The 13530-nt window shown below is 36.3% G+C and overlaps 1 protein-coding gene across 1 annotated transcript in view; it reads left to right on the top strand.

The window, feature by feature from the left end:
• The window catches only part of SRBD1 (S1 RNA binding domain 1), a 243634-nt gene that overhangs the window by 208559 nt on the left and 21545 nt on the right, over positions 1-13530 (top strand). The window contains exons 17-19 of the mRNA XM_007459965.1: positions 519-625; positions 1703-1879; positions 4971-5150. Of these exons, the coding sequence (XP_007460027.1) occupies positions 519-625; positions 1703-1879; positions 4971-5150 (464 nt within the window). The remainder of the gene's footprint in view (positions 1-518; positions 626-1702; positions 1880-4970; positions 5151-13530) is intronic.

Here is a 13530-nt window from a genome sequence, read left to right as displayed (position 1 = left end):
CTCTCTTCTTCTGGGACCCCTATAATGCGAATGTTGTTGCGTTTAATGTTGTCCCAGAGGTGTCTTAGGCTGTCTTCATTTCTTTTCCTTCTTTTTTGTTTATTCTGTTCCACAGCAGTGAATTCCACCATTCTGTCTTCCAGGTCACTTATCCGTTCTGCCTCAGTTATTCTGCTATTGATTCCTTCTAGTGTAGTTTTCATTTCAGTTACTGTATTGTTCATCTCTGTTTGTTTGTTTAATTCTTGTAGGTCTTTCTTAAACATGTCTTGCATCTTCTCGATCTTTGCCTCCATTCTTTTTCCGAGGTCCTGAATCATCTTCGTTATTATTATTCTGAATTCTTTTTTTGGAAGGTTTCCTATCTCCACTTCATTTAGTTGTTTTTCTGGGGTTTTTTATCTTGTTCCTTCATCTGGTACATAGCCCTCTGCCTTTTCATCTTGTCTGTCTTTTTTTAAATGTGGTGTTTTGCATGTTCTTTACTTTTGATTCATATTTGATCTTTGTCTTTTCAGCACGATGTGTCTCAGACTCTACTCAAGGCCACACTGGATAGTGTTGTAGAAGAATGTGTCAGCTTTGTGGGAGTGGATATTAACATCTGTTCAGAAGTTTTGTTAAGGTGAGACAAGAAGTCTGTGGCTGAAGATCACAGAACCTTGAGTTTTACTTGCTATCCAGTTCAAACTCAGCTAGAGCAAGGGGACACGTGTATAAAGTTGTCAAGTATAGAAAAATCTATGAGTTCATACACTGCTTTAGGTAATCAGTCAGAGCGGAAGGCATCATTTAAGAAAAGAGTTATAACAATTCATGTTATTTTTAATACTGGAAATCTAACGTGAAGAACATATGGTGACTATCGAGTGCATTAATGTTGCTAATAGAATTTAAATTAGGTTAACATGGAAAAGAGCTGTTTCCCACCACAGGAGAGTATTTTTCACTAGTTCAGTCTCTTGCTTACATCTGTCAAAGCTGGCAGTCACCAAAAGATAAATCCTGATGGTTCAAGGTATGGTTACCATATTTTTACCTTGATTCCACAAGTCACATCTCAAAATCTTCATTGTACTGTAATCATGTCTTATACATTCTTTTTTTTTCCCCCTGTGGCTGTAGAAGAGCTGATTTTTTGTTCCTCGTCTTGCATTTATTGTACAATTCTGCTGATGCAGCATGAAATTCTGGACCTCTGGAAAAAATATGGATCTTTCTGCTTTGAAATTGGAATAGCAGAAAATATCCCTTGCATTGTTAGGTGTTGCTTCTCTACCACAGAGACAAACATTCCATAATACCATATATGGAATTGTGTAATAAAATTAAGATTCTCTAATTAACACCAAGCCAACTATGTAATGATAGAGTTTTTATATCATGAATAAGAACCTTTCTATAGTTCAAGTCTTTACTAATGAGAACAGGCTGATCAAAAAAATAGAATAGTACAATGCAGCTGTAGCTATTGTAACTTCTACTGCTAACTCACTTTGTAAGCTAACCAGGAATAGGCAGAATTATTACTTGATTCAGAAACACAAGGAATGTGAATAGTGTAGAGACATGACAAGATGTAATTATAGTTGCTTTTATGATGCAAATGTTTTATATCATTGTCTTTTCAGATGAGATTTTTCTTTCAGTACTCTTAGAACAATTACATTGGCCACATAACAAATTTTGTTTACTTTTTTAGGCATATTGCTGGACTCAATGCCAACCGAGCCAAAAATATTATTGAATGGCGTGAGAAAAATGGGCCATTCATCAACCGAGAACAGCTGAAGAAAGTGAAAGGGCTTGGTCCAAAATCTTTCCAACAGTGTGCTGGTTTCATCAGAGTCAACCAGGATTATATTCGAACATTTTGCAGGTCATTATTGAAGTGTACGCTGTCTGTTCTATTAAAAACCTCCTCTCTTTCTGTTACCCATCCTTCTCACTGGCATAAATCCTAACTGTCTATTTGTTCATTCCTTCATTCAGTATGTGTCAACTGTCTAATCTTTGCTAGGCACTGGGAATACAGCAGTGAGCAAATCAACAAATTCCCTGGCCTCATGAAGTTAAATTTTAATGTATGAGACAGACAATAAATAAACTAGTAAAAATAAATAGTTTCAGATGTAATAAGTGTTATAAAAATTAAAACAAAGAAATATGATACTGCCTTAGGGGAGCAATAAACTGCTTTATATGAGTTATTCATTGAAAAGTTATTTGAGCTGAGTTTTCAATGAAATGAAGGAGCCAGTCACGCAGGGATCAGAAGGAGGGCATTCCAAGCAGATTAAACAGTACATGTGCAACATCCTAAGGCAGGACCAACTTTGGTGTATTCAGGAAATGAAACTAAGGCCAGTGTAATTGGGGCACCAAAAGTAGGAAGGACTGGTATAAGATGAGGTAACAAAGAGGACTTCTCAATGACCACTTCATACTGACAGCTTTTACCCTAAGCATAGTTGGGTTTCCCCACTCCTTCCTCACTGAAAACTGGCCAAAGCATTAATTATCGGATGTGTTGATTAAGAGCTAAATCCTTGCTTTCTAATCCTGGTAGCACAAATGCAAAGAAACTTGGTAAGCTTCTTAGCATTTTGTAATCATGAAAGAATGGCTTTTATTTATTTGCTTCTTTGGGACTACCTGATTCATTCATGTGTATTTTTTTCTTTTGACAAAGTTATAATAATAATTTTTTTTTTTTCCTGGAAAAGACTAAGGAAAAACCAGCCCCACTGGATAGTAGAATATATTATAAAGCCATAGTAATTAAGCAGTTTGGTTTTGATGTAGAAACAGGTAGAACAGAATAGAGTCTGAAATATATCAAACCCAGAGGGAATTTAGTTTATGATAAAGGTGATATTTCAAATAGTTGGAAAAATTGATTAATTATCCAGTAAGTGGCATTATGACAACTGGAATTTTGTATGTGTGGGAGAAACTACAGTCCTACCCCATACCTTATACCCAGATAAATTCCAGATGGATCATACACTTAAATGGAAAAAGTAAAACTGTAAAATTACCAGAAAAAAACATGGGTAAATTTTGCAGACCGCTGGAGTAGTGGAAGTTCTTTCTAAGTAGACCACCAAACCCAGAAGCAAAAAAAATTGGGTTTCTTACTTTATGTTTTTTGAACACTTGGTTAGAAAATTCAAACAATATAAAAAAGAATAAAATGAAAAGGGTACCTCAACTTGTCACTTCAAAATAGTTTCTTATATATTGCTTCCTGAAAATAAATTTATGTAAATTAATAACGTATTTGTTATTTTTAAGTGCATACAGAAGGAATCATGCTATACCAGTATTTGAAACTTGTTTTATTAGTTTCAGTTATATATCTTGGATCTCTTTCCAAATATTACATATTGATTTATATCATTATATATAAATTATCATTTATATATAATGCCTGCATAGTATTTAATTTATAGATGGGCTATAATTTAATCTAATCAGTGCCCTGTTGATGAACATTTGGGTTGTTTTAAAGCCTTAAATTTTTTCAACTGGTAACGAAGGACCTGAAGATTCATGACTATTATATCTCCTTGATAGGTCATACTTTTATTCAGAATGACTCTTGCTATCTCATTGAATGTTTTTTACTTTGAAATCTGTTTTGTTTGCTGGCATTGTTGCTATATCTACCTTTTCAGAATATGCTTGGTATGTATTATTTTCAAACTTTCTATGACATTCAATTTTTTATGACTCTTATAAACAAATGGATTTTCTAGGTTTGCTCAGTCTTACTAATACATTCACATTTATTATATTTATTGATGTGTTTGGACTTGATCTTCCATCTTATTATATATTTTCTCTTCATGCCTTCTGTTTCTTTTCCTTTCATGCTGTTTTTTGGATTTATCAGTTAACACGTTTTCTCCCTGTTTCTCTTCTTGTCTTCCTTACTCATCTTTATCTCCTCTTAGTGATTTCAGTTTGTATATCTTACTTTTATTCTTCTGGTGATTATCTTTAAATTTGATTTGGATTGGTCTCTGGAGTTAATAGGTTTCTCTGTCCTCCTCCTGGAGAAGACTAGAACCTTAGGTCTCTTTACCAATCATCCTCCCTTCCACACTATGTGCTATGGTGAGATGATCTGCGATTTTAGTTTCAGACTGTGTCCTTTTAATATATTTTCTACATTATTCATGAGCAGTTATTTAACCTAATAATTTTTTTTGGGTTTCTGTGCTCATTACTGTTTCTTGTAGCCCACATTATCATTTTTCGTGAATTCATTGTTTTTGCTGGAGTATATACTTAAGAAACTCTTTTCAGAGAGGGTATATTATATGGGTTGTACTTCAGTCCTTACATGTCTGAAAATGATTTTAATTTGAATGCTACTTTGGCTAGGTATAGGATTCTAGATTCAAAATCATTTTGTCTCAGACTTTTAAAATATTATTCCACTGTGTTCTGGCATCTGATGTTTGTCAGTAAGAAAACTGATGCCAGTCTGATTCTAGTTCCTTTCAATAATCTGTTTTATTTTTCTCTCTTCATTTTAAAAATTATATTCTAAAGTTTCCCCATGATATGTCAATATGTCTTTTTCATTCTTTTCCCATTCATTCTATTTTATACTCAGTAGATTCCTTTGGGGAGCTTTTTCTTCAGCTCTGAGAAATCACCTTCTCCTTCTCCTTATTTAATTAATTTTCCTCCATTTCTCTCTGTTCTCTCCTAGAATGCCAGTTATACAAGCAGAATCACTTAAGAATGTTTTTGGCTTTAAGTAACAGAAAACCCTATTAACAGTGTTTAAGCTAAGTGGTAATTTCTGTGAAGTGATGGTCAGAATCTGGTTGCTGTTTGTGTATATTTGTATGGCAGAGAAATAAGCACATTTTTAATTAAAGACTCTTTTCTGCCCACCCCCTAACCCTCCCTCCCCCCCACCGCCCACATGTTGTTTTGAATGGTTACAGTAGTCAGCAAACTGAATCTGCAGGCGAAATGCAGGGAGTTGCTCTGGCATCTTCAGCAGGTGTTGAAGTCACAAATGAGAAGCAAAGCAAGAAGAAGAGCAAAACTGCAGTGAATGCTGTACTAAAGCCAAATCCTTTGGACCAAACTTGTATTCACCCGGAATCATATGACATAGCGATGAGGTAAGTCTGAGGCCCATGTGAGAGTTTTCTTTGCCCAGAGTGAGTTCTCTACAGCAAATGGCCTTTGTTTTGGTATAATGGAGACTTTAAAAATATGACCATGTTTAACATGACAACATTTTTCAGAAGTTCCACATTGCCGACTTATGTGGCACATTATTTTATTTCAGTGAGGAATGAAACCATTATTCCTGGAGCAATGTCAAGCTCATAAACCCTGGTTCTAATGGTGAAGTGGGTGTAATGGAAATAGCATGGCACTGTCCTCTGTTTGTTTTGGAAATTAACAAGACACAAATGACTAGCACCTGGCTTAAAGCTTGTGCTTATCTAAAGATAAAGCTCTTTAGTAAACAGCCAACTCTCAGGTTTCTTAAGAAATGTTGCCCTGCTTAGTTATTATAGAGTTTAAGAAATGATGTACTTTTATTGAGCATACATTAATTAACACAGGGGGAAGGTTGAGTACAAGGGAAAGTTTAATATTAGACATTAAAGGAGAAAACTTTGATACCACATTTGATTAGTTGAAAAATTTTAATTAGTTCAAAAACCATGACTTCCTACATAACTAAATATTTTAAGGCTTTTAGTGAATTAAATGACAGTGAGTTTAAAAATAGTGGATATTTTAATTTTCATTGAATCTAAAGTAAGATTTTTAACTTGTTTTAAAAATAATTTATATTTGATTATTTTAAGAAATACAATTTTAATTTCTTTTAAAAATGTTTAAGATTGTAAAGACTACAGCACATTATAGAAAACTTAGAAAATAAAAAAAGGAAGTAAAAAATAATATTCTGTTAACATCAAAAGCAGTCGTATCTGTTTTTCTCCCAACATTTTATTGTGAAAAAATTTAACATAGAGAAAAGTTGAAAAAAAATTTTTGCAGTGAATTCCTGTATACCCACATCCAGATTTTATCATTTACATTTTACTAGGCCTGTTTTTCCACTTATCTACCCATCTATTTGTCCATGAGTCCATCTCTTTCTTTATATATATTTTAAAGAAAATTGCAGACATCAACACACTGTCAGCTAATACTTTGGCATGTATATCATTAACTAGAACTCAATAATTCCTAATTTTATTTTCTTTTGAAGTAAAATTCATATACATTTTAATTATAAGTGTTCAAGAGCTGAATTTTGGCAAATAAATACCTACGTCTGTGTAACCCAAACCTCTATCAAGATAAAAAACATTGCCATCATCCTAGAACGTTCCCTTGTACCTCTTCCTAGAAAATCCCTGCCTAGCCTCTCAGCACTAACCATATGTTCTCATTTCTTCAGCCAGATTAGTTTGCCTCTCCTTGAACTTCATGTAAATGATATCACACAGTGTACTCTTTTGTATAAAGCTTCTTTCGACATGTTTAGAGATTTTTAATTCATGTTGTAACATGGATAAGTATTTTTATTGCTGAATAATATGCCATTATATGACTGTACCATAGTTTATTCTCCTTATTGAAGGAAGCTTGCCTATTTCCAGTTTTTTGGTTATTCCAGTTTTTGGTTATTATGAGTAAAGCTGCTATGAACATTCTTGTATAATTTTTTGTTGTTGTTGACATTATTTTTCATTTATCTTGGAAAATTACTTAGGAGAGGATTTGCTGGGTTATAAATCAGGTGAGTGTTTAGTTTTCTTAGAAACTTCTAGACTACACTCCAGTGTAGTTGTACCATTTTACACTTCACCAACAATGCTAAGAGTTCTCTTTGCCATCATTTGATGTTAGTCTTTTTAATTTTAGCCATTCTAGTATATGTGTGTATGTGGTAGTATCTCTTTGTGGTTTTAATTTGCATTTCCCTGGTGACAGTGAGCCCTTTGTCATGTGCTTATTAGCCATTTGTGTAGCTTCTTTTGTGAACTGTCTGTTCATGTCATTTAGCCATTTTCTAATTGAGTTGTTTACCTTTTTTATTATTGAGTTGTGGGAATGTTAAAAACATATGCTTTTTCTTTTTTAATAGATCTTTATTGGAGTATAATTGCTTCACAATACTGTGTTAGCTTCTGTTGTACACCAAAGTGAATCAGCCATATGCATACATGTGTCCCGTATTCCCTTCCTCTTGAGCCTCCCACCCAACCTCCCTTTCCCACCCCTCATTGCAAAGCACTGAGCTGATCTCCCTGTGCTATGCTGCTGCTTCCTGCTAGCTATTTTACATTCGGTAGTGTATATATATTGATGCTACTCACACTTCACCCCAGTTTCCCCCTCCCACCCCATGTCCTCAAGTCCATTCTCTATGTGTACATCTTTATTCCTGCCCTGCAACTAGGTTCATCAGTACCATTTTTTGTTTTTAGATTCCATATATATGCGTTAGAATACTGTATTTGTTTTTCTGACTTACTTCACTCTGTGTGACAGACTCTAGGTCCATCCACCTCACTAAAAATAACTCAATTTTGTTTCTTTTTATGGCTGAGTAATATTCCATTGTGTAAATGTGCCACACCTTCTTTATCCATTCATCTGTCAACAGACATTTAGCTTGGTTCCATGTCCTGGCTATTGTAAATAGTGCTGCAATGAACACTGGGGTACATGTCTCTTTTTGAATTATGGTTTTCTCAGGGTATATGCCCAGTAATGGGATTGCTGGATCATATGGTAATTCTATTTTTAGTTTTTTAAGGAACTTCCGTACTGTTTTCCATAGTGGTTGTATCAATTTACATTCCTACTAACAGTGCAGGAGGGTTCCCTTTTCACCACACCCTTTCCAACATTTATTGTTTCTCGATTTCTTGATCATAGCCATTCTGACTGGCATGAGGTGATACCTCATTCTAGTTTTGATTTGCATTTCTCTGATAATTAGTGATGTTGACCCATCTTTTCATGTGCCTCTTGGCCATCTGTATGTCTTCCTTGGTGAAATGTCTATTTAGGTCTTCTGCCCATTTTTAATTGGATTGTTTGTTTTTTTGATATCGAGCTTCATGAGCTGTTTGTATATTTTGGAGATTAATCCTTTGTCTGTTGTTTCATTTGCAAATATTTTCTCCCATTCTGAGGGTTGTCTTTTTGTCTTGTTTATGGTTTCCCTTGCTGTGCAAAAGCTTTTAAGTTTAATTAAGTCCCATTTGTTTATTTTTGTTTTTATTTCTGTAACTCTAGGAGGTGGGTCAAAAAAGATCTTGCTGTGGTTTATGTCAGAAAGTGTATTTCCTATGTTTTCCTCTAAGAGTTTTACAGTGTCTGGTCTTGCATTTAGGTCTTTAATCCATTTGGAGTTTATTTTTGTGTATGGTGTTAAGAAGTGTTCTAATTTCATTCTTTACATGTAGCTATCCAGTTTTCCTAGCACCACGTATTGAAGAAGCTGTCTTTTCTCCATTGTACGTTCTTGCCTCCTTTGTCATAAATTAGGTGACCATATGTGCATGGGTTTATCTCTGGGCTTTCTATCCTGTCCATTGGTCTATATTTCTATTTTTGTGCCAGTACCATACTGTCTTGATTACTGTAGCTTTGTGGTATAGTTTGAAGTTGGGGAGCCTGATTTTTCCAACTCCGTTTTTCTTTCTCACGATTGCTTTGGTTATTCAGGGTCTTTTGTGTTTCCATATGAATTGTAAAATTTTTTGTTCCAATTCTGTGAAGAGTGCCATTGGTAGTTTGATAGGGATTGCATTGAATCTGTAGATTGCTTTGGGTAGTATAATCATTTTCACAATATTGATTCTTCCAATCTAGAACATAGTATATTTCTCCATCTGTTTATGTCATCTTTGATTTCATTCATCAGTGTTTTATAGTTTGAGTACAAGTCTTTCGCCTCCACAGGCAAGTTTTTTCCCAGATATTCTTTTTGTTGCGATGGTAAATGGGATTGTTTCCTTAATTTCTTTTTCTGATTTTTCATTGTTGGTGTATAGGAAAGCCAGAGATTTCTGTGCATTAATTTTGTATCCTACAACCTTACCAAATTCATTGTTTAGTTCTAGTAGTTTTCTGGTGGCATCTTTAGGATTTTCTATGTATAGTATCATGTCATCCGCAAACAGTGACAGTTTTACTTCTTTTCCCATTTGTATTCCTTTTATTTCTTTTTCTTCTCTGATTGCCATGGCTAGGACTTCCAAAACTATGTTGAATAAGAGTGGCAAGAGTGGTCATCCTTGTCTTGTTCCTGATCTTTGTGGAAATGCTTTCAGTTTTTCACCATTGAGTATGATGCTTGCTGTGGCTTTCTCATATATGGCCTTTATTATGTTGAGGTAGGTTCCCTCTATGCCCATTTTCTGGAGAGTTTTTATTGTAAATGAGTGTTGAATTTTGTCAGAAGTTTTTTCTGCATCTGTTGAGATGATCATATGGTTTTTATTCCTTAATTTGTTAATGTAGTGTGTCACATTGATTGATTTGCATATATTGAAGAATCCTTGCATACCTGGGGTAAATCCCAGTTGATCATAGTATATGATTCTTTTAATGTGTTGTTGGATTCTGTTTGCTAGTATTTTGTTCAGGATTTTTGCATCTATGTTCATCAGTGATATTGGTCTATAATTTTTTTTTTTTTTTTTTTTTTTCTCTCACTGTTGTGGCCTCTCCCATTGCGGAGCACAGGCTCCGGACGCACAGGCTCAGCGGCCATGGCTCACGGGCCTAGCCACTCCACGGCATGTGGGATCTTCCCAGACCAGAGCTCGAACCTGCATCCCCTGCATTCGCAGGCAGATTCTTAACCACTGTGCCACCAGGGAAGCCCCTCCCCTATAATTTTCTTTTTTTGTGATATCTTTTGCTGGTTTTGGTATCAGGGTGATGGTGGCTTCTTAGAATGAGTTTGGGAGTGTTTCTCCCTCTGCAATTTTTTGGAAGAGTTTGAGAAGGATCGGTGTTAGCTCTTCTCTAAATGTTTGATAGAATTTGCCTGTGAAGCCATCTGGTCCTGGACTTTTGTTTGTTGGAAGATTTTTAATTATGGTTTCAATTTCATTACTTGTGATAGGTTTCATTACTTGTGATATTTTCTAATGCTTCCTGGTTCAATCTTGGAAAATTGTACCTTTCCAAGAATTTGTCCATTTCTTCTTGGTTGTCCATTTTATTGGTATATAGTTGTTTTTAGTAGTCTCTTATAATCCTTTGTATTTCTGCAGTGTCAGTTGTGATTTCTCCTTTTTCATTTCTAATTTTATTGATTTGTGTCCTCTCCCTTTTTTTCTTGATGGATCTGGCTAAGGGTTTATCAATTTTGTTTATCTTCTCAAAGAACCAGCTTGTAGTTTTATTGTTCTTTACTATTGTTTTCTTTGTTTCTATTTCATTTATTTCTGCTCTGATATCTATGATTTCTTTCCTTCTACTTACTTTGCGTTTTCTTTGTTCTTCTTCTCTAGTTGTTTTCATTGTTGGGTTAGATTGTTTATTTGTGATTTTTCTTGTTTCTTGAGGTGAGATTGAATTGCTATAAAGTTCCCTGTTAGAACTGCTTTTGCTGCATCCCATAGGTTTTGGGTCATCGTGTTTTTGTTGTCATTTGTTTCTAGGTATTTTTTTTATTTCTTCTTTGATTTCTTCAGGGATCTCTTGGTTATTTAGTAGCACATGTTTAGCCTCCATGTATTTGTGTTTTATACAAATTTTCTTCCTGTAATTGATTTCCAGTCTCATAGCGTTGTGGTCAGAAAACATGCTTGATAAGAATTCAGTTTTCTTAAATTTTCCAAGGCTTGATTTGTGACCCAAGATGTGATCTATCCTGGAGAATGTTCCATGTGCACTTGAGAAGAAAGGGTATTCTGCCACTCTTCGGTGGAATGTTTTATAAATATCAATTAAATCTATCTGGTCTATTGTGTCATTTAAAGCTTGTGTTTCCTTATTTATTTTCTGTTCAGATGATCTGTCCATTCATGTAAGTGGCGTGTTAAAAGTTCCCTACTATTACTGTGTTACTGTCAATTTCTCCTTTCATGGTTGTTAACATTTGCCTTATGTATTGAGGTGCTCCTATGTTGGGTGCATAAACATTTATAATTGTTATATCTTCTTCTTGGATTGATCCTTTGATCATTATGTAGTGTTCCTCCTTGTCTCTTGTAACAGTCTTTATTTTTAAGTTTATTTTGTCTGATATGAGTATTGCTACTCCAGCTTTCTTTTGATTTCCATTTGCATGGAATATCATTTTCCATCCCTTCACTTTCAGTCTGTATGTGTCCCTAGGTCTGAAATGAGTCTTTTGTAGACAGCATATATATGGGTCTTATTTTTGTATCTGTTCAGCCAGTCTCTGTCTTTTGGTTGGGGCATTTAATCCATTTACATTCAAGTTTATTATTGATATGTATGTTCCTATTACCATTTTCTTAATTGTTTTGGGGGGTTTTTTTTGTGGGTCTTTTTCTTCTCTTGCGTTTCCCGCCTAGACAAGTTTCTTTAGCATTTGTTGTAAGCCTGGTTTGGTGGTGCTGAATTCTCTTAGCTTTTCCTTGTTTGAAAAGCTTTTGATTTCTCCCTTGCATCTGAATGAGATCCTTGCTGGATACAGTAATCTTGGTTGTAGGTTTTTCTCTTTCATCACTTTAAGTATATCCTGCAACTCCCTTCTGGCCTGCAGAGTTTCTGCTGAAAAATCGGCTGATAACCTTATGGGAACTCCTTTGTATGTTATTTTTTGTTTTTCCTTTGAATTTAATTTTTGTTAGTTTGATTAATATGTGTCTTGGTTTGTTTTTCCTAGAGTTTATCCTGTATGGGACTCTCTGTGCTTCCTGGACTTGAGTGACTATTTTCTTTCCCATGTTAGGGAAGTTTTCTACTGTAATCTCTTCAAATATTTTCTCAGACCCTTTCTTTTTCTCTTCTTCTTCTGGGACCCCCATAATTCAAATGTGGTGTGTTTAGCATTGTCCCAGAGGTCTCTCAGATTGTCTTCAATTCTTTTCATCTTTTTTCTTTATTCTGCTCCTCAGCAGTTATTTCCACCATTTTGTCTTCCAGCTCACTTATTCATTCTTCTGCCTCAGTTATTCTGTTATTGATTCTTTCTAGTGTATTTTTCATTTCAGGTATTGTGTTGTTCATCTCTATTGGTTTGTTCTTTAGTTCTTTAGATCTTTGTTAAACATTTTTTGTATTTTCTCAATCCATGCTTCCATTCTGTTTCCAAGATTCTGGATCATCTTTACTCTCTGAATTCTTTTTCAGGTAGATTGCCTATTTCCTCTTCATTTATTTGGTCTTGTAGGTTTTTACCTTGCTCCTTCATCTGTGACATATTTTTTTTGCTGTCTCATTTTTTTTTTTTTAATTGAGTGGGATTGTGTCCCTGTCTTAGTGGTTATTTGGCCTGAGGCTTCCAACACTGGAATTTGGTGGCTGTTGGGTAGAGCTGGGTCTTGGTGCTGAGATGAGGACCTCTGTTTGACCTCACTCCAGTGAATATTCCCTGGAATCTGAGGTTCTCTGTTAGTCCAGTGGTTCCAACACAGACCTCCCACTGCAGGAGCTTTGGCCCAACCCCTGGCTCGTGAAGCAAGATCCTGCAAGCAGCATGCAGTGGCAAAAAAAAAGAGAGAGAGAGAGAGAGAGAAAACAATAACAAAGTAAAAAATAAAATTAGACTAGGAAACTAACAGATATGTTAGAAAGAATATAAAAATTAAAATATAGGTGAATCAACAACCAGAAGGTAAAACAGTACCACAATAGTAAAAAAGGAGGGAAAAGAGAAAAAAAAAAAGGCAAGGGGAAAGGCCTTGGTTGTGGAGGGCAGGGCCTAAGCAAGGGCAAGGTTTGGGCAGTGGATGGGGCCTATGCTTAGGACCCACAGAGCTGGAAAAGGCCCTGGGGGCTGTGGTGGGGTGGGGCTTAGGCTCAAGGAACAGAAGGGGCCCAGGTGTGTCCCCCCTCCCCTGGTCTCAGAGGGTGGGGGACCTCACCTGGGAGCCCACCAGGCTTCCTGGTCTTGAGTGGGTGGGGAATTCCTGCTCCTCCAGTCCCTGAGGGCCCCTCCCACCTGCCTCACCTGTTCTCCCGTTGGCATCCTTCCTATGCCCCCAGGACCAATGCGGCCAGGGGTTGGGGGGTGCCTTGGAGGGCAGGGGACCAGCCTGGGAGCTCAGCAGGCTCCCCGGGCCCAAGTGTACTGGGCAGTCACCCTCAGCTCCTCTCCTGCTCCTCCGGAGGGTCCCTCCTGCTTACCTCTCCTGATCTCCCTGGCCTGAGGGGCACTGATCCTGTCTGGCCTCCACTTCTCCTCCCCGCTCTGTCCCCCACGTCCTACCAGTTCACTTGGGGGGTCCTTCCGTCTCCTTGGGTGTCAGGGTCCCTCACCAGTGGCTGCCAGGTGCCCTAGTGGGGAGAAGACGCTAACTCGGCGTCTTCTCA

This window comes from Lipotes vexillifer, unplaced genomic scaffold, assembly GCF_000442215.2.
Source record: "Lipotes vexillifer unplaced genomic scaffold, Lipotes_vexillifer_v1.1 scaffold666, whole genome shotgun sequence".
Classification (NCBI taxonomy): domain Eukaryota; kingdom Metazoa; phylum Chordata; class Mammalia; order Artiodactyla; family Lipotidae; genus Lipotes; species Lipotes vexillifer.
This window is presented reverse-complemented; position numbering and strand designations above follow the sequence as displayed.